Raw genomic sequence first — 25,014 nt, 5'->3', positions numbered from 1 at the left:
ATTTTACTTTTTGTACTTTCTTTCGGTCTGAAAACTGCTGTTATCTATAGATGTCAAAAACAAAATTCTTAGTGAAAGTGAAAGTTGGCAGTTTTTACCTCGAAGACCACCATATATGATAACGGTTGCTGTCGGAATGTTTCATGCTATTACAAGTAAAAGAGCTCAAAGGGAAGTTAAGAATAGGGGGTTTTTTCGTTATAATCCGAATATGATCTCAAGTTGATGATATTATCTCTCTTCTTTAGGAACCGTAAAACGTATAGTTCAGCACAGAAGAACATGAAAGTTTAAATATGTTTCTTTAGTACCCAAAGTCTAAAAATTTCCCTATGTACAATTCAAAACAGCTTAGAGGAGTAAATACTTTTGTTTAACTTATCTTGTTTTGTTGACTTATGAGAGACCAAAATCGACACTGATGATGGCACAACGCCGAAACCGGTTTGGTTGAAACCCAAATTTGATAAGGGATGACGTAAAATCGTTCCAATATATGTCACTTTTGTTTAAATTCAATCTCAAATAATGTCGATATATGCGGCAACTTTTTCAGAAGACTTTAAATTTATGTGAATAATTAAAACTGGCTGTTTTCCGATAACACAAAAGTGTAAAATAGTTTTTAGAACCACAACAAAATAAAAATAAAAATATTAACCTACCTAACTACCGTATACCGGGCACAACCCTTCAGCAGACCCTAGAATGTTGTCTTTTTCTTCGAATGTTTTTTTTTTTTGTACCTGTGACGACGACTCATCGACACTATTTTATGAAGCCAATCGCTGATTTTCCAATACATATTTCATCCTCATCAAGCTCTTGGGACTTTTTACTTGACTTTTCAAGCGGCATCATGTTATTTGGTTGCATGTCTGACAATCGTTTTATCTTTCTATACCTTTCATGAAAATGAAATGGTATATTAAATTTGTCACGAATCTCAAAATTGTCTGTCCTAAAAGAAAAATAGATAGACCCACCAATAAGTATACCGAAATCAGGATGAAGAGCTGAGTTGATTTAGCCATGGCCGTCTGTCTGTTTGTATGCAAACTGGTCCTCAATTTTTGAGATATCTTGATAAAATTTGGTGAGCGGGTATATTTAGGTATCCGATTAGACATTTGTCGGAACCGGCCGGATCGGACCAATCAGATTGAAGCTTCAAACTTCACCATATGCTTACGTATATTACACATATTGTTGTCTGAAAAATGGATGAGATCGGTCGTATATATAGCATATATCCTCCACAATCGATTGTTCAGATAAGAAGCTTTTGTAATTATTGCCCCATTTTAACAGCTATAACCTTCAAATTTCGGCATATGCTTTCGCATATAGCAAATATTATTTTCTGAAAAATTCGAAGAGATCGGTCGTATATAAGGCATATGTCCCCTACAACCGGTTGTTCAGATAAGAGATTTTTCGTAATTTCTGCCCCATTTTTTGTTTTTTTAGTTTTTTTTATTGAATCATGAGTTTCGGCCATATATTATATATAAATTTGCTTAAAATTGTTTTGGTGAAATATAAATCCCATATTCAAAGCTATGTACTTCTTAATTCTTAATTCTTTAATGTCGTAAAAAAAACGTTTCTGAGTTGAAACGAGTTTAGAAACGCTTTTCGAAAAACTGGGGGCTTTTTATGCGATATATAGAAAGGAGTCAGCAAATTGTTTGCATGCCACCTATAAAACCTCATAAAAGTTGATTCATGAAGAATACTAAATCACTTCCTTTATCCTCATTTTCATCCAATAACACAAAAGGGAACAGCTTACTATTTTACACTATATACCTAAAAATGTTACCCCTGTTGAAAAAATTAACGATAAAAACTACCTCCCTGCATCGCTTTTCAACTATTTTGGATTGAACTATGTTTAAAACTGTCATTTTTTCAACTTAAAACATCGTTATTAAAAATATTTGCTACTTACTGAAGACGCACAATCTGTACCTTTATTAACTAGCCTTTAACCGCCGTGCCTTAAATTATTATATCTAAATAACCCGATAACCTCATCCACTCCGCCGTATCTGACGTATAGCTGTGTTCGTGCAACGAAGAGAAAACTCGAAAAGGGATTACAACGAAATATTTTAAAACGAGTCATTACATTCAAAATTTGATAAGAACCTATTCGCGATACGTGAAAACTATTAAGGTATCCGTAGAGTATCTATTTGCCTTTTGATTAGCATTTTTTAATTTTTTAAGTGCAGGTGCTTTTGTTTCAAAAGTTCATTTTTATTAATACTTGACAATATGTTCATAACATTAGCACAAAAAAAGGAAAAATTCTATATATTTTATATTATTTGGACTTTATACTTTTGTTTACACGTATGTTTGTATATACCGTCCGTTTTTAAAGAAAAATAACAAACAAAACAAAAAACGAATGAAAAAAATAAAACAAACAAAAATCCTCATTTTTGCACTCTATTGAGTAAGAGAGCTAATAATTAGAATATTTTGCATAAATTCAGTGAATTTTTTGCCTACAAAAACAAACACGCAAATATAGGATTTAAGTTTTAATGAATGAAACTTATTCAACCTGAAATCATACAAGTACATATTAAAAAAAAATTATTTACATTATAAAATAACTCTGTAAGTGATATTTTTTTTAAATATAAACTTAAATTAACCAATAATGTGTTATAATTTTAAATTTAAACGTACTCTAAATAATGTCTTAATATATAATAATTACATTATACTATATAACATATAATATATTATAATATACTATATAACAAAAAAAAAAAAAATATAACCAACGATTCATTGCAAAATACCATTGGCTTTAAAATGAAAATAAAGTATAAAATAAAAGACTAAACATTTTGAATTTATTTAAAACGAACACATCGGCTGGCTACGTTTAATAAATCAGGTATTCACTATTCCACTTCAACAAACTAATTTTATTATTATCAAGCTATTTGCCTCGTCCTGCTTTTTTACTTTTCACGTGCGTTTATTGTGTCATGTTTTGCTTTTACTGTCATTTGTCATGTCACCCATCCAACTGTCGAATTTGCCGCTGTGTTGTTTGTAACAATCCCTGCAAGCTTTTTCCTTCATTAAAGGGCCAATTAATGGTGACTTATAATCATATAACCATAACCAGATAAAACAGCTGATCGAACTTACTTTATGGAAATCAATGTAATCGATTAATGGCGCCATACCATAACGCTAACGCCATAACCATACCATAGCCAAACAATTGGTTTTTGGTTTCTCGCCATATCCATAACCTAAAAATATTTGAGTTGGTGAATTTAATAACTTTTTGTAGATTTTATTCATTGTTTTGGATACGTTATGACTAAGAGGCTTATTTTTTGTGGAATATGTTTGTAATTTTTTGCGTTTTCTTCATTTTTATGAAATTTTCACAAATTTTAGGTTAAGGCACCATTAATCGATCACATTGGAGATGGTTGTGGATATGGGTATGGTCACGACTATGGCGTTAGGGCTAAGGAAGTTTAATTGGCCCTTAAAGCCCTGGCAAAGTTGAGGTATCCATATCCATATGAAATATCTGATCCAACCAATCTTATGGAAATCAATATAATTGGTCAATGCCGTCATACCATAACGCCCTAGCCATAACTATACCATAGCCAACCAATTGATTTTTGGTTTTTCGCCATATCCATAACCTAAAAATATTTGAGTTTGTGAATTTATTTACTTTTTGTAGTTTTTATTTATTGTTTTGGATACGTTTTGACTAAGAGACTTATTATTTGTGGTATGTTTGTAATTCTTTGCGTTTTCTTAATTTTCATGTTGCGGTTTTTAGGTTAAAACACCAATAACTGATGCCAAATAATATGGACAAATAAAAATATGGTTATGAATATGGCGTTATGACTATGTCTTCTTTGCCAGACACTTTAACTTTTCTATATACTGACTGTTGAACTCAAGATTATCCTACCTCGGTTGACGGATCGAGAATGTTTTTGTTCTTTTCACAAACGCCTAATTTTTCTATTTGATTCATTAACGCAGTACCTCGTTACTTAAATCATAGAATTTGGAAACATGGAGAACCACCAACAGAACGAAAAATGGGAAACAGAATCCATCAAATCGTTGGGATAATTCACCACAGCGGAAATTTAACTAACGCTCGGCAAATTTTACCACCAAAATTACTTTTTTGTATATACTAATCAGAATTTGTAAATATCGCATTAACTTTTTTGTAAAATCTAAATCGTTGGTTAATCTCCTGTAGATTTAAAATCGCGCGATTTTTAATTCCAAATTTTCTTTTCATATGACGATACGATCTTAAGATATATTTCGCATAAATTCCAAGACCCAAAAAAAAAATCGCCACAGGTTTAGTTCCATTGACACTATTGCACGTTACCTTCCAAATTGCCGTTTAATCTAGAATATGGTTTGATTTGGAAAAGGCCGGTTATAAGTTCGGAGAAGTCCTTCTTTGACATTGCTGCGAAATAGAGGCATACAAAACTTCGGTTTCTCAGACCAAATATACACGATTCCAGGGCCCAGCAGAAGGATATTCGAAAACTTCCCGGTGTTGGATTACGTTATAGAGAATTTACGACGTTGCACTCTTTGACATGCAATTAGCATTTGTTCTCATTTATTCGGCCGTCCGAGTCGCTAAAGGAAACTAGCTGATACTATCTATGTTCTCGTATGTAAAAAACAAAACTTTCCAAGATTTATGTAGGTGCTCTTAGACTAAACAGTCAATTCTCTTGGTGTAAAAGCCCGCTATGAAATATGTCTATACCACTTTAAGGTCCGTTTTCACCATTTTACAATGCAAACTGAGACAACAAGTGGAGTTTATATAACTTGCACTTCAAAACAAATTGGTCAGAAAGCCTAATTTCAATCAAATTATAAAATTAAATTGACCGGAAAAGCAATAAATGAGACATCGACTGTCAGTTGCGTGCACGGCGGAAGTGTAAAAAGTCAGCTGGTTTGTTGGTTTTCATGTATTCACAATATATTTTTTTTACAAAATATTCTCAAATTTCAATTATACTGGCGGTTTGGTAAAAACAAAAATGTCAAACCAAGCTTTATGAAGAATTGCTATCCTCCAGTTAATTTCAACTTAACTGAAGATGGATACATGGCTGAAAACTTTCTGTTCTAAAGCTAAAACTCACTGAGGTCCCTTTCAAATTTTGCCGTTTAAGAGACTGTTAATCTGCTTTTTAAGCTGTGTGAATGAAATAGCTAACAAACGAGGTAAAATTCTGCAACGCCCGAGAGCATAGTTATGGAGCTCCGTCGTAAATGAGGTCATCATTTCGTGTTTCCTATGTGTTGCTCCGCCTTCTATTAAGTTTTCACTAAGTTTAATTGAAACAAAAACTTTAGCACCCACTCCCCCTTTCTTTCCACTCCCTCCTCTCCTGCGTAACGAGTTCTTGTAACAAAAATTTTATTGTATAAATAGATATAATTCTACCACCTAAGCTGCATGCTTTTGTTAAATTATCCTCTTAAGGCTGAATCATGTACCGCACTCTTGGAGAACTGCTCGTGTAGCTTTCCTACCAAGGGCGGGGAAGATCGGTCACGTGTATCCCAAAGACTATAGATCCATTAGCTTAACATCATTTCTGCTCAAAACCTTTGAGAGGCTGATAGATGTGTACATAAAGTCCAACGTGGATGAAAAGCTGCTCTCCACAACACAGCATGCGTACACCAAAGGTAAGTCGGTAGACACCGCATTGCATAGGGTAGTAATAAGCATAGTAAAATCCCTGGAATATAAGGAGTATGCTCTAGGAGTCTTTTTGGACATTGCCGGGGCTTTCAATAATGTTTCAAAATGGGCGATTATGGATGGTCTTAATTACATTAAAGTACATCCAGCCTTAATCAGGTGGATCGGCTGCATGTTAAATTGCAGAAATAACATCACAATAGGGATTGTACGAGGCCACGAAATCAGTGGACAGGTGCATGCCGCAGGGAGGGGTGCTATCACCTCTGCTGTGGACGCTGGTCATCAACCAACTGCTCAGGCGATTCGATGAGGGACTCGTAAAACTTACGGCTTACGCAGATGACGTTGCAATTGTCATAAGTGGAAAGTGCCTTCCAACGATTAGTTCTTTGATGGATCGGGCGCTTCGGGGAAGTCAATGCGGAGAAGACGGATGTGGTCTTGTTTACAAAGAGGTACAAGGTCCCAAATTGGACCAGGCCTAATTTAGGAGGGGTGACCTTACAGCAGAAACCTTGCCCAAAATATTTAGGAATCATCCTAGACAGTAAGCTGTCATGGAAGTTCAACGTGGAAGAGAGGGTCAAAAAGGCCTCAACGGCACTCTATGCATGTAAAAGAATGCTGGGGTGTACGTGGGGCCTATCGCCCTCTCTTTCTCATTGGGTTTTTACAGCGATTGTAAGCCCTATTCTATACTATGGAGTTCTTGTTTGGTGGAAAACCACACAAAAAACAACATACCTCAAAAAATTAGAGGGGGTATGCAGACTATCGATGCTTAGCATTACGGAGCCCTAAAAACAACCACGACGGCTACACTGTATGCCATTTTGCACATTCCACCTGTAGACCTGGTAGCAAAGAACAAAGCAGTAACAACCATAACCAGGCTCGGTGCCTCGGGCAGCTTGAGCGCCGACCATATGGCCATAGTAGTATAGCGTCAGAAATCACAAGACGAACAGACTAACTGATTCCATATCTGCGCTTCGAGGGAGATCTTAAGGCCACGATAGAGATAGATGGTTGTCGCAAGGGTGCGCAAATGGCGGACGAGGCGATACATGTGTATACAGATGGTTCCAAAGTAGTGGAAGGAGTAGGGTCTGCGCTATACTGTGCTGATCCGGAAATAAGCAGATCCTACAGGCTGCCGGATTACTGTAGCGTTTTTCAAGCGGAAATATTAGCTGTAACCAAAGCAGTAGAAACCCTGGAAGAGAATAGCTTAAGCTGCAACCGTGTTAACTTTTATATTGACAGTTAAGCAGCAATTAAGGCAATAATCTCGCATAGCACAGCATCTAAATGCGTGTTAGAGCGTAAGCAGTCTCTGGAGAGAATCGTGACAGGGAGAAGCAGACATTGGGTCCCAGGGCATATGGGAATGGATGGGAATTAAAAAGCGGACGAACTAGCTAAAAAAGGCGCATCCCTTGAAGCTTGCTCCTTAGACGTCCCAATTAGACTGGGCGAGATTAAGCGAAGGCGAGAGGTGCACATAATCGACCAAGCGGGAAAGGCGTGGGTTCAGGCGCGGGGCTGTGTGTCGAAGATTATGTGTAGGTTTTACAACCTTAGACTAACAAAGTTGCTTCTATCATTAAAAAGAGAGGACTGTAGACTCATGACGGGTATTCTGACTCGACACTGACTTCTGTCGTCACATGCCTTTAAATTAGGCTTGGTCAGTGATAGCAGATGTAGGAAGTGCGGGTTGGAGGAGGAAACGATCGGACACGTTCTGTGCTCGTGGCCTGCACTTTCCAGGCTAGACATACTATTAGGAGCGACACAGCTGTCATATCTAGAAGCAGCAAGTGGCTTAGGTCCTAGGAAGCTTCTAGTATTTGCCAAGAGAGCGGAGTTATTTTATAACATAGGTCCTGGTTTTGATAGGGTTTTTCAGTTTGGTCGTTAAAACAAACTTCTGGTAACACTACGGACTCAATCAGTCGATGTGAGGCCCTCATGGACCGGCCAGTTCAACCTAACCTAACCTATCCCGTTTGCGCCTGTCAATTTTCAGAATCAACTAGAAATTGCTTGAAAAGTTGTTTGACGTAAAGGTCTTTGCATAGAAACTATTAAGTTCATGGTGATAACTCACGGCAATTAAAAACATTAGAAATTGAGTTCCTCCTCCTGTTTTTCCAGCTTGATGGAGGCTTCGTTTCCTCTGCTATCCAATACCGATGTCGATGCTAATGCCTTCTGGCCCAGAGCGCTCCTTATTAATTGTTATTATCTGTTATATGTGATGTTTAGTTATCATTTAAAGTCCTCGTGATTGAAATATATTTCTTGTCAGCAACATGTCAACCTTTACCAATTGTAAGGAAGTTTAAACATTTTTAAAAGTACCTGGCGTAGATTGTGAAACCCTTAGTACAGCGGTATGTTCTTATCTACATAAAGCTCGTAGAGCGCGTCATTAAAATACCTACAAAAATTTGGTTTAACAGAAAGTGTTTCAAATCATCTGGCATTTTTTCATCAAGATACATATGTATTGTAAGAGACATATAGCTTACTTCGTTCCGAGCGTTTCAGTTCAAAATTGCTTACTTTTTCAAAAAAGATCCTGTTAACAAGCGTAATTCTCCTTTGGATGATATTCTTTCCGCTGGTTTCCGAATAGACGAAGCTCTGCACACTTTCGAGTTTATAACTGTCTACAACGAAGCGACTAACAAGAAGCGTTCTCTCTTTCTTTGATGACAGATAAAAATTGGGATTATTATCAGCTGACTCCCCTGCTGTAACCCGTCTAACGTTTAAATGCGAATTTAACCAATTATGACTTTGTATGTATATTCTCTTAAAAGTTAGAGTGTTTCAAAATTTTTGTTGAACATTGTAAATTTATGTATAATTTGCTGTATAATTATACCCAGCTATACTGGTACACAGGGTATTATAACTTTGATTGGATAACGGTTAGTTGTACAGGTATAAAGGAATCGAGATAGATATAGACTTCCATATATCAAAACCATCAATATCGAAAAAAAATTGATTGAGCCATGTCCGTCCGTCTGCCCGTTAACACGATAGCTTGAGTAAATATTGAGATATCTTCACCAAATTTGGTACACGAGCTTATCTGGACCCAGAATAGATTAGTATTGAAAATGAGCGAAATCGGATGATAACCACGCCCACTATTTATATATATGTATAACATTATGGAAAACACAAAAAACCTGATTATTTAGCAAATAATACACATAGAATGTTGACATTTGACGTGTGGACTGATATTGAGACTCTTGATAAAAATTTGAAAAAAAAAAAAATTTAATGGGCGTGGCACCGCCCACTTGTGAGAAAATCAATTTTTCAAATGTTATTAATCATAAATCAAACATCGTTAAACCTATCGTAACAAAATTCGGCAGAGAGGTTGCCTTTACTATAAGGAATGCTTTGAAGAAAAATTAACGAAATCGGTTAAGGACCACGCCCACATTTATATAAAAGATTTTTAAAAGGGTCGTACGAATAAAATAAACTATTTCTTTGCAAAAAAGAGCTTTATATCAATGGTATTTCATTTCCCAAGTAGATTTATAACAGTAAATAGGAAAAACTTCAAATTTAAAAAAATGGGCGTGGCACCGCCCCTTTTATGACTAAGCAATTTTCTATGCTGCGGGAGCCATAACTCGAATAAAAATTAGTTCAGAATAGAACGATATGTATATGGGGTATTCCATCCCATTTCGACAAATTTTGAAACCGACCCCTTTAGAATTGGCTGAAAGTTTTTCTTCTTTTTCTAGCTTACGAAAGACGTTTTTCAGAATTTTTTCAAATTTTTTCATCCAACTCAAAAAGAGATGAATTTTTAAAAAAAACACCGTTTTTGTTTTCAAAATGCTATGACTTTTTCAAAAATTGACCGTTTGGGTCAATTTGTTTTTAAATGTACTTTTCGGAAAAAATACAAAAAAATTTAAAATTTTTTTTTTTAATTTTACAGTGTTTCGAGATTTTTCGAATTTCGCCATTTTTTTTTTCTCATAAAAAACTTCAATCAATTCTGCAATCATCCCCACTAATCCCGGAGTGGGCCGATTTTTTTATATTTTTTTTTTTATTTAATTGAAAAAAAATTTTCAAAAATAAAATTTTTTTTTTATCAATTTTATTTATATAACAAAAAAATGTAAGAAAATGATTTTTAAGTATTCTTTTCTTTATATATTATGGTAATCTACGATTAAAATGACTCGCTTTCGTTATTATTCGTTATTTTAATCGTAGATTACCATAATATATAAAGAAAAGAGTACTTAAAAATCATTTTCTTACATTTTTTTGTTATATAAATAAAATTGATAAAAAAAAAAATTTTATTTTTGAAAATTTTTTTTTTCAATTAAATAAAAAAAAATATAAAAAAATCGGCCCACTCTGGGATTAGTGGGGATGATGATTGCATAATTCATTGAAGTTTTTTATGAGAAAACAAAAAATGGCGAAATTCGAAAAATCTCGAAAAACTGAAAAATTAAAAAAAAACTTTACAAATTTTTTTGTTTTTTTTTTCCGAAAAGTACATTTAAAAACAATTTTTTTAAACAAAAAGATCCCAAACGGTAAATTTTTGAAAAAGTTATAGCATTTTGAAAACAAAAACGGTGTTTTTTTTTAAATTCATAACTTTTTTTTGAGTTGGATGAAACGTCTTACGTAAGCTAGAAAAAGAAGAAAAACTTTCAGCCAATTCTAAAGGGGTAGGGTTCAAAATTGGTCGAAATGGGATGGAATACCCCATATGTATCATTGCGCACCCTTGTAACACTATTAAGCACACAAAACAAACACAAAACAAAACCGCATTTCAAATGTACAGCTGGGTATGTAATGTTCGGTTTCACCCGAACTTAGACTTCCTTATATGTTTTGTATTTATTTACAACTTTCAATTAATTTATTTTAATTCATTTCATTACTTTTATCTCAACTTTGTCTTTTTTTATGTTTATATTTTTCATAGACCATAAAAAGGCATCATCTACTACTTGTTGCTCGCTTTGCCTGAAGTCGCCGTTTACGATCCCGCCTACTTCAAAATATCTGTCTTCCAAGCAATTACATCCCAGCGGGACTTAAAATGTGATTTTTGAATTGTCTGTGTATTGTGTACATATTTAATTACTTGAGGGCATGAAAGTAATTTTGAATTTTTCAAAAAGAAGAAAAGAACCTCATCGCATGCAACCGTTAAGCAGTCTTCCAGCTAACTCGGATCATTATTTGTTGCAATGTACTTGTAGCGTTTGAGTGTGAAGGACTACACCTTATTTATATATTCTAGCAATATAGCTTGTAACGATAGAATTAAATTTTAAGCAAATTGTTGTCTACACTTTATTTATTATTAATTTCACTTTTCCAAAAATTAAGCTAATAAAAATTGTGAGTAATTATGTTAAGAAAATTTGACGAACATTAAATAATTTGCATGCATAAAATTTGTACTAATTTTCCATTACTTAAAATACACATATTTCCATAATTGTGCTATTTGTCTACACCATTCTGTACTCTAAACTTCTGTCCTGTCTTACAGTATAAAAAGATCGAAAACGGTGTACCTCTGAGACTTCTCGCGCAGGATAAATCGGAGGGGTTTTTATCAAGCAAAACTGACCGAGTTAAGAAGGGTAGTGTCCTATTGCCATATTTCCAATTTCCTACGCCAATGACTGCGCTATAATGGCAACAGGTACTGGGCCTTCCGTTGATGAGCTATGCTGTAAAATTAACAACTATCTCTCTAGGCTTTTCGCTTCGCGTAACTTGGAAGTATCAGCAACAAAGCCTTCGGCGATCTTTAAACGACGTCAACGTCAATAACGGACGTCACCGGCATTACGCTACCATCTGTCTGACACCCAAAAATACCGAGGTGACGTTCAGAGTCGTACCCAAACTCCAAGTGCCTCGCTGGCAGCAATTGGGGCAAAAACAAAGAAACGTTCATAAATAAAAATAAAGAATAAATTCACGGCGCGATAACCTTCAAAGAGAATTTAGGCCTAAATTCTCTTCGAATTTGCGCCGTACTCCTTTTAATTTTTCCAACAAATTGGTGGAACGATACCTTTTTTATTCCGACTCCGACCGGCATCTGCAAAGCAGATGAATTTTCACTGAGAAGCTTTTCATGACAGAAATACACTCGCAGGGTTTACAAAATCATTGCCGAGGACCGACCCCGGCTTTTTCTAATTGAAAAAAGTGTTTCTAAATTTTCGATGTTGTTTTGACCCGGAGTTGAACCCACGATCTTCGGTGTAGTGGGCAAAGCACGCTACCACCACACTACGGCAACCGCCCATGGCTACTTATAAAGCAAATGGCCATAGTGCAACGCGTCTCCGATTTCGTCGCCGACCTTAAAAGAAACACACTGAAGGTAGCTACAGGCCTGGGCATCCTAACAGACATCTTATTGAAGAAGCGCTGCCTTCCAGAGACATAAGAAGTCATAGCTGCAAGCAATATGACGAAATACGATACACAATATGTCAACCGTTTGAATTAGATGAACCTAAACTGGTCCTCAGCATCATCCGCGAAGAGTCGGAGAAGTCTTATGAAAAACTTGGCGAACGCCGTTCTCAGAGTTCAATACCCGTAACTGACAGTTGACGACAGCTGACTTCCCAGGTAGACGCACGTCACTCTGGTACAACTTCAATCTGGGTACTGTGAAAGGTTGAACTCTTGCCTATCCAAATCAACCCTGACATGCTTAATGGCGCGTCGAGTCTGCATGCATGCGTATGATTGAAGGCAAGACTACCATTAAAAGTCACACCTAAGATTTGACAGCCGGTAGCGGTAGCGACAACATTAAGATGGTGTTGAAATGGTATCCCATCAGCCAATTCCTCTCTGTGAGTAAGGTAGAAAGTAACTAAGCAGTGTAACCATATATCTGCAGGAAAATAAACATAGACATGCTCTAAGCAAAAATAAAAAGTAACCGAAGGAAGGAAAGGTAAGACTAGGGAGATAACCCTCAATTTTGGAGCAAAGCTCATCCATGGATTACTTCCACAGCAGATTCTACGTGTAACTCCATTTCATTGATGGCATAATGCTACCAACTGTCAAACACTCTAAACTCCTAGGTGTGACATTTAAACATAATATCTGCTTCAACTCAATCGCATCCGTAATTCCCTTCAGACTATCTTCAGTTTCCCGACGTCAATATGGGCTAGTGACATACGAAAAATTCACTGGTAAAACTCTGCAATCATAACTGCCAGCTACGGAATGTCTCCATATGATACCTTGATTGCTTGATGCACTCTTTTATCTCCACTTTCTTTTGATATGCAAGATAAATCAAGAGAAATGCATATTTCAAACAGGCAATTCCCGCCCGAACTCATCGGTTGTTGTTGTTGTAATGTTGATCTAACGGGATCCCAAGGAAACTTGCTGTTTCAATAGGGGTGGACCAGAGTGAGAGGGGTGTTAAAGGCGTTTGTTCCACATTGCAATTAAAAAGACGGTTGGCGTCATGTGGGGCCACATTGCAAGTTGGCAATTTCAGGGTATCACTGAGGACCTGTTTGTTTTTTTCTTCTACACACGGCTGTTTTCTCAGGTGCCGTATTTGCTCATAATGCTTCAGGAGGTGACTTCTTAAGCCCCTGGAAGGTGTGGCCTCTTCAATCAGTTGTCTGTTGGCATGTCCAGGTTTCTGGGTTTTCAACAGAAACTAATTGTTCAGCATTTATTTTCTCTCCCTAATAGGGAGTACTCTTGCCTCACTGTGTAGATGATGTTCTGGGGACATAAGAAGATAGCCCGTAGCGATTCTGAGAGCAGTGTTTTGGCTAGCTTGTATTTTCTTCGAGTGTGTAACCTTTTGGCTGGGTGACCTTATGGAGGACGCGTAGCATGTAGGCGGCCAGCCAATTGGTTTGTAAGTGGTAATGAGCGGCTCTTTTTCTTTAACCCCAAGTACTGCCGGCAAGAAATTTTAGGAATTTAGGTACAATTGCGGTAACATGTCGCCAAAATGTAGATCTTTATCGATCGTCACACCTAGTATTTTTGGGTCTACGACAGTCGGTAGCGTAGTGGATGTCCAATATGGTTGACATTTGCCATGTCCATGTTGTAAATATGGTCGCCAATGATTGGGTCGATGACAAAATTGCGAGACGAGAAAACTGGAGAGATCCGCCAGATGGTTGTTTATTTTATTACATAGCTGATCGATGGGTGGGACCTGTAGCGATTATCTTGCAGTCATCGGCGTAGGATACTACGGTGACTCTTTCTGGTGGCGAAGAGAGCTGAGATATGTAGAAGTTAAACCACCCTGTGGTACCCCTTAATCAATTCTTCTGTTTTTAGATTTTATGTTCCTGAATTGCACTGATGCCTGCCGACCAAACAGATAATTTGCGGTCCACTTTTTGAGACTTGGAGGAAGGGAGGACTTTTCCAAGTCTTGCAGTAACGTGCTGTGGTTGACTGTTTCAAAAGCTTTTGATAATTTTAGCGCTACTAGTACTGTTATGCGGTGGCGTTTTTTATTTAATCCGCTATTTTTCTGCGTGTTAATGGCGTTTAGCGCGGTCTGGTAGTTCTATATAGTTTTCGAAAGCTATGCTGATGATTGGCAAGACGCAAATTTGCAGTGGAATAGAGAAGCAGAATGGCTTCAAGTGTATTGGCGATGGTAGAGATGTCGAACGATAAGACTGTATGTTGGCTGGTTTCCCAGGCCTTAGTACCACCCTGGCTATTTTCCATTTCACTTTATCGCCAAAAGGCTATTGTCGTTGTGCTTAGTCGGGTTCGATAGGGACTTTACGGTAGACCATAGCTCCTAACATTCCACCCGCTTGTGTTTATCCACAAGCTGTCTGATGCGTTGGTTTATGCCCATTATTTCAGAGTCGCCAGGGTCGTGCTGTCTTATAAGGTCACGTTCTCTTGCTAGAAAATGTGGTCGGATTTCCGGAACTCTTCCAGCGGGAATAAAACGAGCCGACGTGGATTCAATGATCTTACGGAAAGCTGAGGAGCAGACTATGGGACGCTCTAAAATACGCATTTGCGCCTTAGCAACCACGCTACTGCTGGCAGCCATAATTTCGAAATTGTAAAAGACTTTGTTCATTTCATAGACAGCCTACACACAAACAACAACATCAACTCTGAAATCCAGCGAAGATATCTCTTGTTGACGAGCTTTAAGAGCTTTACGCAGACTGGCTAGAACATGTTATGCGAATGAAAGATGACACTTCCATCAGGAAGCTGCCTGTGGAAGCAGAGTAAGAGGCCGACGCCCACTCCCCTGGAGGCACCAGATGGAAACCGTTTTAATTTCACTTGGTGGGACCAATTGGTGCAAGTTAACGCAACAGAGAAGCGACTGGCACGCCATGTTGGACCGCCATAACCAGGCATGCTTAACCAACGAACAAAATCAAATCGTTTATGTTGATTATTAATTTCAAACTATGCTGGCAAAGCTGATTGAAGGCGGAGTCATTAAAGGTGAAAACATGGCGAAACGATACAAGGTGGCAGAGATGAAGTGAAAAAAATCATGCTCGCTGGGAAATTAATTTTTTTCATTTTATCACATCACTTTTTCATATTAGGCGATTCGTGTCCTTTGCACTACTCGTTGTGAAAATCTAATAACGAGCACTGTGGTGAGTAAAAAAAATGACATTTTCTGTCAAAAAAAAATATTTTATTAATGAAAGTAGTAAATATTTTCAACTTTTCAATAAGAAAAGAAGAAAATGCCCAATATTCGCCTTTTGATTTATTTGAATTCTCATCTTCCTCTCCCGGCTGCGTCGCATTCCATCAGTATGTATTCTGCAGTCCCATCTTTGCGATCACAGAATCGACAGAGGCTACTAGACGAGATACCTAGTTTATCCATGTGGCACTTTAGCCTGCAGTGACCTGTGAGTATGCCTGTTAAAATTCTAAGGATGCTTTTTGGGAGCTTAATCATGGCTTTATATCGCTATCCTCCTATCCTGGGCTTTCGCGCCACTGTTGTTCTCTGAGGTACGATTCTTTTTGCCTGAACTCTTCCCTTATTGTGTGTGACACTATCGGTATGATGGGCTCGGGTCCTATTGGCTTTTCCGCCGCCGCCAACCTGGCAAGCTCGTTACCATCCACTCCTCTGTGTCCAGTTACCGAGGCTAAACGGATTAGGTTATTGGCCACTAGTCTGCTTAACCTCTCTACGCACTCAAGGACTGTTGATGATTTAATCTCAACCGAAGATACTGCTTTGAGCGCAACCTGACTGTCGCTGAGTATAGCGATTCCCTCGTTTGTATATCCCCGCTGTAAATTTATATCTGCACACCGGCTTATGGCGAAAAATTTGGCTTGGACGATGCTCGGACATTTTCCGATTGGTAGAGACATTTTGGTTCGGGACCGAAGATCTCCGATCCTATGCCCTCCGGTGTCTTCGAGCCATCGGTGTACCATATTATAGTTTGTTCCTGGTGAAGCGCTTCAATTCTGCAGGTGTCGTATGTACACTTGTTCCCCAGCTCTATTTTAAAGCGCTTCTCAAACTTAATTAGCTTCCTCGTGTCATCACTGGGAAGTTGGATGAGTGGAATCTGCTCCTTCAGCTTCTCCATGTTCCGTGACTGTATCACTTTGCCTCTTCCGCATCCCTCTTTAGCTATGTTTACTAAAGTACACCTGGCTGACTGCTCAATTATTATGTGTAGAGGCGTTAACTTAAGCAGCACCTCTATTGCCGCCGTGGGCCATGTTCGCATAGCTACCGTAATGCAGACACATGCCAAGCGTTGAAGCTTCGTGAGTGACTTTTGTACGGTCACCATGGTTGTCCTTGATGCCCACGCAACTGCTTCATACACTATGAGTCTCACTATAGTAGTGTACATCCATCTTAGGACCTTTGGGCTGCATCCCCAGGATCTTCCTGCAATACGTCTGCACACCAATGGCTGTCTTGTTATGGTTGATACTTAGCTCCACCTCAGTACACCATTCTTTCGTTACCCTCAATGCCCTTTGAATTATGTCGCAAAGGGTGCTTTCCGATCTGCCTCTTACAATTATAACAATATCATCCGCGTAACCCTGACATCGGATTCCGTTCTCTGAGAACCTCTGTTGAAGTTCATCTACTACCAGCAGGGGTGACAGGACGCCCCCTTGTGGACATCCCTTCGTTGTCTTGAACTCTACTGTACCGTCCCCACTCGAGGGTTCGGCAATCCTCGTATGCAGTAGGACGATTATCCACATACGGATTGGACGTTGTATCTCTCTTTCTCGAGTGCCCGATTCACGCTCTCGTGGGCCATGTTGTCGTATGCCCCCCTATGTCCAAAAATGCGCATAGGGCAACCTCTCCGCATTCGAACGCACTTTAGATTTCTGACAGCTGATACAATGCAGTTTCTGTCGACCTGCCGGTCCTATATGCATGCTGATCTCGATTTAGTGGTATTCTATCGAGAGCCTTTGATCTAATCTCGTGGTCTACAATCTTCTCCATTGCTGTCAGAGCAAAGGATGTCAGATGCTGTAGTGACCAGCCAACTTAAATTGAACAAGTAAACCGGTCCCCTTCCCCGGATGAGACTGGGGTGAAAGTTGCACAGGGAGCAGTTATCGGCATACAATAGTCCGTCCTGTCAGCGATAAAGTCGAAGGCTAGAGTGTCCAAAGTTAGAAAGCCCATATCCCATATCAGTGGATCCCCTAGTAAATAATAAACAACTTTTTAAAGAATTTTGGCAATTAGTGCGTCTAATTTATTATGTTTCTTTTTGGGCATTTAGCATCTCTTTAGTCTCATTCTTATGGGTCTTCCTCTTCTCCATATTTTTATCCCCTCCCTCTCATTCTCCTTCCCCTCCGTCTCCTCTCTCCCTCCGCCTTTCCTCTCCTCTCCCTTTCTTTGCCCTCTTCCTTCCCCTTTTCCTTTTCCGTTCCATTTTTTCTCCTTTTCTTCCCCTTCTCCTTTTCCTTTTCTTCTCCTTTACATCTCCGTCCCCCTCTCATCGGCCATCTTTTTATCCCTCTCCTTCTCAGCGTCTCTCGTTCGCCTTCCCGATCCCTTACTCTTCTCCATTTCCTTTTCCCTATACTTTTTAATTTTAGTTTCCATTCCCTTTTCCTTCTCCTGTGCCTTCTTCCTCCCCCTATTCCTATGCTTTTTCTAAGCTTATCTGTATTCTTATTCGCCGGATAGGGACCATTCCCAAGAAGTGGGTTTACCTCAAGTGGTATGCATCACTACTATATTTATATTATACTACCCTTTACCCGTGGCCTCGTCCGCAAGGAAAAAATAAAATATATGAACTATTCACGTTAACCTGCTTATCAAGTTATTTGTTTTTAAAAAAATTTCTAATATATTTAATTTTTGTAATAGAGTAAAAAACATAACTAAATGAACTTATAACCTGACAGGATCCCCAAATGATCGAAATTATCCAGAAAAAGCCACGAAATGACCCCGACGGTATCGCGGACGGAACCCGAAAACCATCCAGAAATGCTCCCGTAAGGGTCTCTAAATGGTCCCAGAATAGTGACAGTAAAGTCCCGAAATGACAACGACGCGATTCTAGACTGATCCATAGGACCACACAGAACTGATCCCTGAAGGGTACCGAAATAGTCTCGAGATAGTTCCGAAATGACCCTGACGGGCTCCCGGATGGACCCCAAGCACCATCCGGGAAAGGTCGCTAAACTATCCCGAAATGTCCCGAAATTACCCCGACGTGATCCCGGACGGATCCCGAAAACCATTCAGAAATGATCCCGGAAGGGCCCCAAAATAGTCCCGACGGGATCCCAGAAGGGTCCCAAAATGATCCCAACAAAGTTCGGAAATGACCCTGACCGGATCCCGAAAATCATCAAAAAATTATGCCAGAAGAGTCCCAAAATGATCCCGAAATTACCCTGAACGGACCCCGAAAACCATCCAGAAATGATGCCAGAAGGTTTCCCAAATGATCCCGAATTAGCCCAAAAATGTTCAGAAATGACCCTGAGGGATCCCAGGCGGATCCTGAAAACTATGCAGAAATGATGACTAAAGGATACCGAGAATGTCCCGATATGATCCCAGATGGATCCCGAAAACTATCCAGAAATGACACCTGAAGGATACCGAGCATGTCACGAAATAACCTCGACGGGATCTCAGATGGATCCCGAAAACCATCCAAAAATAATAACCCAAATAATCCTGATATTATCCCGAAAAAATCCCAAAATAACCCCGACGGGATCCCAGACAACCATGCAGACGGGATAAAAATATCCTGTATCCGTCTCCTGGTTCTAAGCTACCTCTCGCACCAATTTTCAGCCAAATCGGTTCATCCGTTCTTGATTTACAGTGTAACTAACACCAGTTTCTTTTATATCCCTAGTGAGGTAACATACATACGTCTATGAGACGTAAACGTTTTAATTTTGTTCTCAGTCTCCCACAATCGTAAAGAGAGAACATTCTCATTCTCAGTTTTCTCAGCTACCATTACCAGCTTGTCAGTGGGGTGTTTTTCAGTAGTAACTTTTTTGTTTGCTGAAATACCTATATAAGATTGAACACGTCTCTCAGACGTACGTTATCTTTCTAGGGTAGAAAAATAAAGTTATCTTTCTAGGAATATATATATGGATTTTTCACGGGCAAATTCAACGGTAAAAAAATATTCGTTAAATGAAAAAAATTGACAGTAACGGCGTTATTATGTATAACGCAAACCGACGCGAGGAGTCATTTTCACCCAAGTGGAACCAAATTCGTATCATATAACAGCATTCATTCACTTCGGTGACTACAGGTGATTGTCTTACGTTTTTTCCTATTATATAGCGACGCAAAGTGTCACGAACGCTCATTTTTGCTGTCAAAATATTCACTTGCTTCTGGGACGCGTTTGCTTCATTCACTTCACTTTTTTATTTTCGTTTTTTATAATTTTTGAGTAAAAATGGAGAATCTTAACATTTCGTGAAAAAAAGATTGAAATTTTCCATAGACAGCCGATAAAGGTTATATTTAGAGCTTCGTTCAATGTGTATGCATATTTCGTCAAATTTTACAGGAATAAAAAAAAGCGAAGCCTATAAAATTATAGCCAGGGACCCAAACTGTTATTCCTTTTATAATATAATTCCATGCAAAACTATTAATTTTGAACTTTTAATATATTTGGATCAAGATAAAAATTATTTTCGGATTTTTATTTTTTGAGCCCGATAGAACTAGTTAACCTCGGACTTTTAAAAATAAAAGTCCGGAAATAAAAGTTAAATCCGAACTTTTATTTTTTAAGTCCAAAATAAAAGTCCCGCTTGATAACAAAGAAACGGCTTATCCGAAATAAAATTTTTTTTAATTTTTATATAACAAAAAGGATGCATGATTCGACATGATATTGCTATAGGTATACCTGGGAACTCAAACATTTTCCCCTAGGACAATTTGTTGACCAGGACTTTTTCGACTCCGAAAAAAAAAAATAATTGTTATTTTCTGTCCCTGCTTATAAATCAGTGATTCTCTAACAACGTAGTAAATTAAAAGGTGTATCGCAAATTATCTGTCGACAAACATTGGTACAATTCAGGAACGCAACATCTAAGCCCATTAAACAAGTGGTACCACAGGGTGGTGTCCTATCCTCGCTTCTGTTTAACTTCTACATATCGAAGCTACCTTCACCATCAGAAGGAGTCACTATAGTTTCCTGCGCCGATGACTGCACAATAAGGGCCACAGGGCCAGGCCCACCCATCGATGAGCTAGCTAATAAAATAAGCAACAATCTCCTTATTTACAACATGGACGAGCCAAATGTCGACCATATTGAACATCCACGTCAATGGAATCACGCTACCGACTGTCTTACACCCAAAAATCCTGAGTGAGACGTTCGATCAGGATGTACATTTTGGAGAGCATGCAACCGCAATTATCCCTACGATCCAGATCCGTAATAAAATCCTCAATTCTCTTTCCGGCAGCATTTGGGGTAAAGACAAAAAACACTCATTGCCACTTACAAAGCAATTGACCGGTCGATTGCATACTACGCGCCCCCGATATGATCGCCAAGCCTAAAGGATACTAACCTGGAAGAAAACAGAGGCCCAAAATACTGCCCTCAGAACCGCTACGGTCTGTTTTCTTATGTCCCCAGACACCATCTACATAATGAGGCGAGAGTACTCCCCATTAAGAGAAATGAGATGCTAACCAAACAGTTTGTGTTCAATACCCAGAAACCTGGCCATCCCAAGCCCAGGGGCTTAAGGGGTCATCTCCGTAAGCATTATGACGAAACACGGCACCTGAGACCACACCCGTATGAAGGAAAAAAGCACAAACAGGTCCTCAGAGATATCCTCAAACAGGCGTCGGACCTCTATGCCAGGACTTGCCCGGCAAATCCGGTACTCACAGAAAAATTCCCAGAACTAGCAGAGGAGGAAATCACTTTCCCTAGGAAAATACGCGTCACTCTAGCTAAACTTCCATCTGGGTACTGTATCAGGTTAAACTCTACCTATCTAGAATCAACCCCGACATACAACTTGAAAGAACATTGAGGGAATTTAGAAAAAATTCGAACACAAAATATTGAAAAAATAAATTATAAATTTGGTAATACACTAGAACAGTCGACTGCTAATACGCGTCCAAAAATATCGTGATAGGTGTCAAACGAAAATAAAAATATTAACTCGTTCAAAATTTCTAAACGAAAATACGAAAATTACCCCGGGTTCCTCCGAAACCGGGGTTGGCATCCATATTATTTTTGCGCAGAACACCTTTCCGCGTTGGTAGTCTTCGGCCTCGCGTGGGATCAAAATTAAATGCGTGCAAAATCCCTTTGTCCAAAAAATTTTTTTTAGTGCACGACATTACAACAACCACGTGAAAATTGCCGACTTCAACTGTAAATATCTACGGACAGAGAACACATTATCTGATTATTGTTGTCGAGGTCAAATATCACTTTTTTGTTCAAAGTGAATCGCATATCAGATGAAGTGGTGAAAAATGCTTTCACTGCACAACTTCATAGACCGTGAAATGACCCACTGGGTGTAATTAAAGAATTACCCGAGCAACATTTTTTTCCACCATCGAATAATTTACAGTGAAACCGCCAATACGCGTTGACTCCTGTAGTAGCATAGGTAAAAGTCTAGAACGGGGGCGACTGCTAATACGCGTCAAAACATATCGGGAGAGGTGTCAAACGACTGCGTTTAGAATATTATAGCAGCCCATTATCGAATAACTTTCCATTCGGCTGAAATTGGACAAAATCCTAAATCGTTGTTCGGTCGTTCCCTTATTATGGTGGTTTTCTTTTATTGAGGTGGCAGGCAGCACCAAGATGTGTTTTATGTGTGGCAGCATCGTTTTAATTCGCTGTAATCAGCTTTGTTTTGCTACAATATTCTCAAAATAACATTTGTGTCGACGGGATTGGTTGATATCATTGTTTACTATGGTATGGTTTACGATGGTTAATATTTTGACTGAAATAAAAATAATTAACTAACCCAAATTTTTAAGAGTCAATAATACCGCCAGCGCTAATATGAATACTCCACTTGGCCCCAAACGCACGTTAGCAGAAGGCAGCGAGGAAGAAACAGTAGAACTAAATAAACTTTATGGTGCATATTCTGCATCAAAATTAATGTCGTTGTAAATAAAATTGATGTTAATCATATTAATTGTATTTTTCTAGATGATTTATGCAAGCAGCTATCATTGTCCCGCATTGATCGTTTAAGCGGCCGAGCTCTGGCTGTTTGGGATGCCGGCGAAAAGGCTGTGCGTGTCATACAAAAAGATGGGAAGTTTGGCAATTTTGGTTATAGCAAAGGTGGCCAAACATTTTTGGAATACTACGAAGCATTATTTCTTTTGGAAATGGTAAGCGTCTAATGCGCTCAATAAATACGAATTTAAATAGTTTAACAAGTATATATAACCAGAATCGTTTACAATTGGAATACCATTCAACAATTATGTCGGTGGAACAAGTATATTTGCTTTTACTAGGCGAGGAAGCCAGCACCAAATTCAACGAATATTTAGTTTATTCCCATCTAACACGCGTTGGTTATATTTTAGTGCGTCATCAGAATGTTGCCTATTATGATGATGTAGAGCCAACAGAAGTAGACTGTGCATGGGCATTAGCTTTAAGCGATATAAATAATCGTGGTATACCAGAAAATATTAAAAAATCAAAATACTATGCCAAAGTTAAAAAGCAAATGAAGCTTATTAAGGATCGTATTCAGGAACAGCAGCAAATAGAAGAAGTGAAAGAAACAGGCGATTCGCCACTCATAAATTTCCAGCGAAAAATTGCAGCCACTGGAAAGCGAAAAGAGGCGAACAATAAAGCCGAGAACCCTACCGAAGCCAAAAGAAGACGCTTGGAAATGGCTGCTCGGCAAAGAAGTTTACTCGATTGTTTGAAAGATGAACCAGAATATAAGGAATTTGAAGCGGTATTTGCTAAATTCGATATTATACAAATGGCTGATGCTTGTATAGGCGATGCAGATGACGTGCGCACTTTACCAATTACATTTGATTTATATTTGCATAACACTGGTTTTAAGAAGAGCACACCCACTCCACCCACATTTCGTATAATAATATTAGGTGTTGAAGAGCAATTTCCTACGCATGCAGAAATTTCGCATACATATAACTTACAGAAATATCCCATACCATTGCTAATAGTTTCTGTGGGTGAATCTAAGCAAATACAAGCTTTTATATATTATTTTAGTTAATTTGCTGTAGCTTTATTTTATATGAATTTTGTTGTTATTTATATTTTCTCATTCGAATGTTATGATTATGTTGTATTAAATTTGTCGTACCATAACGAACTGTTTTTGTAATTAAGAGATGCGTTTTGATTAGTATTGCGTCATATGGAATAAAAATTTAGACCAACACATATTCCCGTCATCAGTTCAAAAAAGCACAGCGGACTCATATCCGAAAAAGGACTATTAGAATTCAAATTTACAGTTGTTTTTGCGGTCACAACAAATGCTAAAATTTCAACCTTCGCAATAAGCCTTCACTTGAAGCTAATGTACAGTACTTCGCCTCATCCAATAGCTGTGATCACTCTCGAATTATCATCAATGTACTGTTACGAGAGTTCGGGGAAACTTGCTGTTTCAACAGGGTCCAAAGAGATAAAGGCGTCAGAGCAGTAGCTCATTCTCTGACGCCTTTATCTCTTTAGACCCTGTTTAAACAGCAAGTTTCCGCAGACTCTCGATATAAAGTCGTCAGAGCATGAGCTACTCCCCCAGCGGGTAAGGGAGTAAGAATATACCCGTGGTAGGTATGCCTGTCGTAAGAGGCGACTAAAATCCCAGATTCAAGGGGTGTGTAGCGCAACCCTTCAGGTTGCCAGCGCAATATATAGCTTCTCCAAACCCAATTGTCAACCTCACCTATCCGCGGCGAATCCTGTTTCACTAACAGACGAGGCTCTGGCGACCCCAAGCTCTTCATGGAACTTGGGGGTGGGGAGGGAGCCGATGGCCTGAAGGTTTAATGTGGCCACATAAATCGTTCCCGAGGTGGTCGGACTAGCACCTTAATGGTGCTGTGGTACCGGAGCGTACCGGGTCTGTATCCGGAAAAGGACCATCACATCAATAACACTCCCCAAAGCCTTCGGGGAGCAACGTTATCGCTACAACAACAACAACAGGCGTTGGTTCCACATTACAATTAAAGAGATGGTTGGTGTCATGTGGGACACATTGCAAGCAGGGCATACATTTTGTATGTCGGGGTTGATTATGGATATGAAAGAGTTAAACCTGTTACAATATCCAGAACGAAGTTGAGCCAGAGTGACTCGCGCTTCCCTGGGGAGTATGCGTTCCTCTTCCGCAAGTTTTGGGTACTGTTACCTGAGTACTGGATTCACCGGGCAATTCCCGGCATAAAGGTCCAACGCCTGTTTGTGGAGTTCGTTGTGTTTTTTTGCTTCACACGGCTGAATTCTCAGGTTCCGTATTTCCTCAAAATGCTTACGGAGATGACTCCTTAAGTCCCTAGGCGGTGTTGGCTCATCAATCAGAGGTCTGTTGGGATGCCTAGGTTTCTGGGTATT

General features: G+C 38.7%; 2 protein-coding genes across 16 annotated transcripts in view; both read left to right on the top strand.

Moving 5' to 3' along the window:
* Window positions 1–22,615, top strand: part of Sarm (sterile alpha and armadillo motif) — a 324,081-nt gene extending 301,466 nt beyond the window's left edge. For 14 of the 15 annotated variants that reach the window (XM_067787774.1, XM_067787775.1, XM_067787771.1 and 11 more), the window contains one exon: window positions 10,785–11,306. In XM_067787774.1, the coding sequence (XP_067643875.1) occupies window positions 10,785–10,791 (7 nt within the window). In that variant the 3' untranslated portion in view covers window positions 10,792–11,306. Of the gene's footprint in view, window positions 1–10,784; window positions 11,307–22,596 lie in introns of those variants that run through there. The other variant, XM_067787773.1, reaches the window with a different exon arrangement.
* Window positions 22,616–22,650: 35 nt separating this feature from the next.
* Window positions 22,651–23,757, top strand: Tsen54 (tRNA splicing endonuclease subunit 54). The gene has a single exon (XM_067787788.1). The coding sequence runs from the start codon at window positions 22,796–22,798 to the stop codon at window positions 23,660–23,662; it is 867 nt and encodes a 288-aa protein (XP_067643889.1). The 5' UTR covers window positions 22,651–22,795; the 3' UTR covers window positions 23,663–23,757.
* Window positions 23,758–25,014: the final 1,257 nt, after the last annotated feature.

Source organism: Eurosta solidaginis, chromosome 5 (genome assembly GCF_040869045.1).
Source record: "Eurosta solidaginis isolate ZX-2024a chromosome 5, ASM4086904v1, whole genome shotgun sequence".
Lineage (NCBI taxonomy): Eukaryota > Metazoa > Arthropoda > Insecta > Diptera > Tephritidae > Eurosta > Eurosta solidaginis.
Note: the sequence above shows the minus strand (reverse complement) of the source record. Positions and strands in the feature narration are given on the sequence as shown.

Excerpts from the sequence above, each read along its gene's own strand:
- Tsen54 (XM_067787788.1), top strand. The coding sequence starts at position 22,796 with ATGCGCTCAATAAATACGAATTTAAATAGTTTAACAAGTATATATAAC.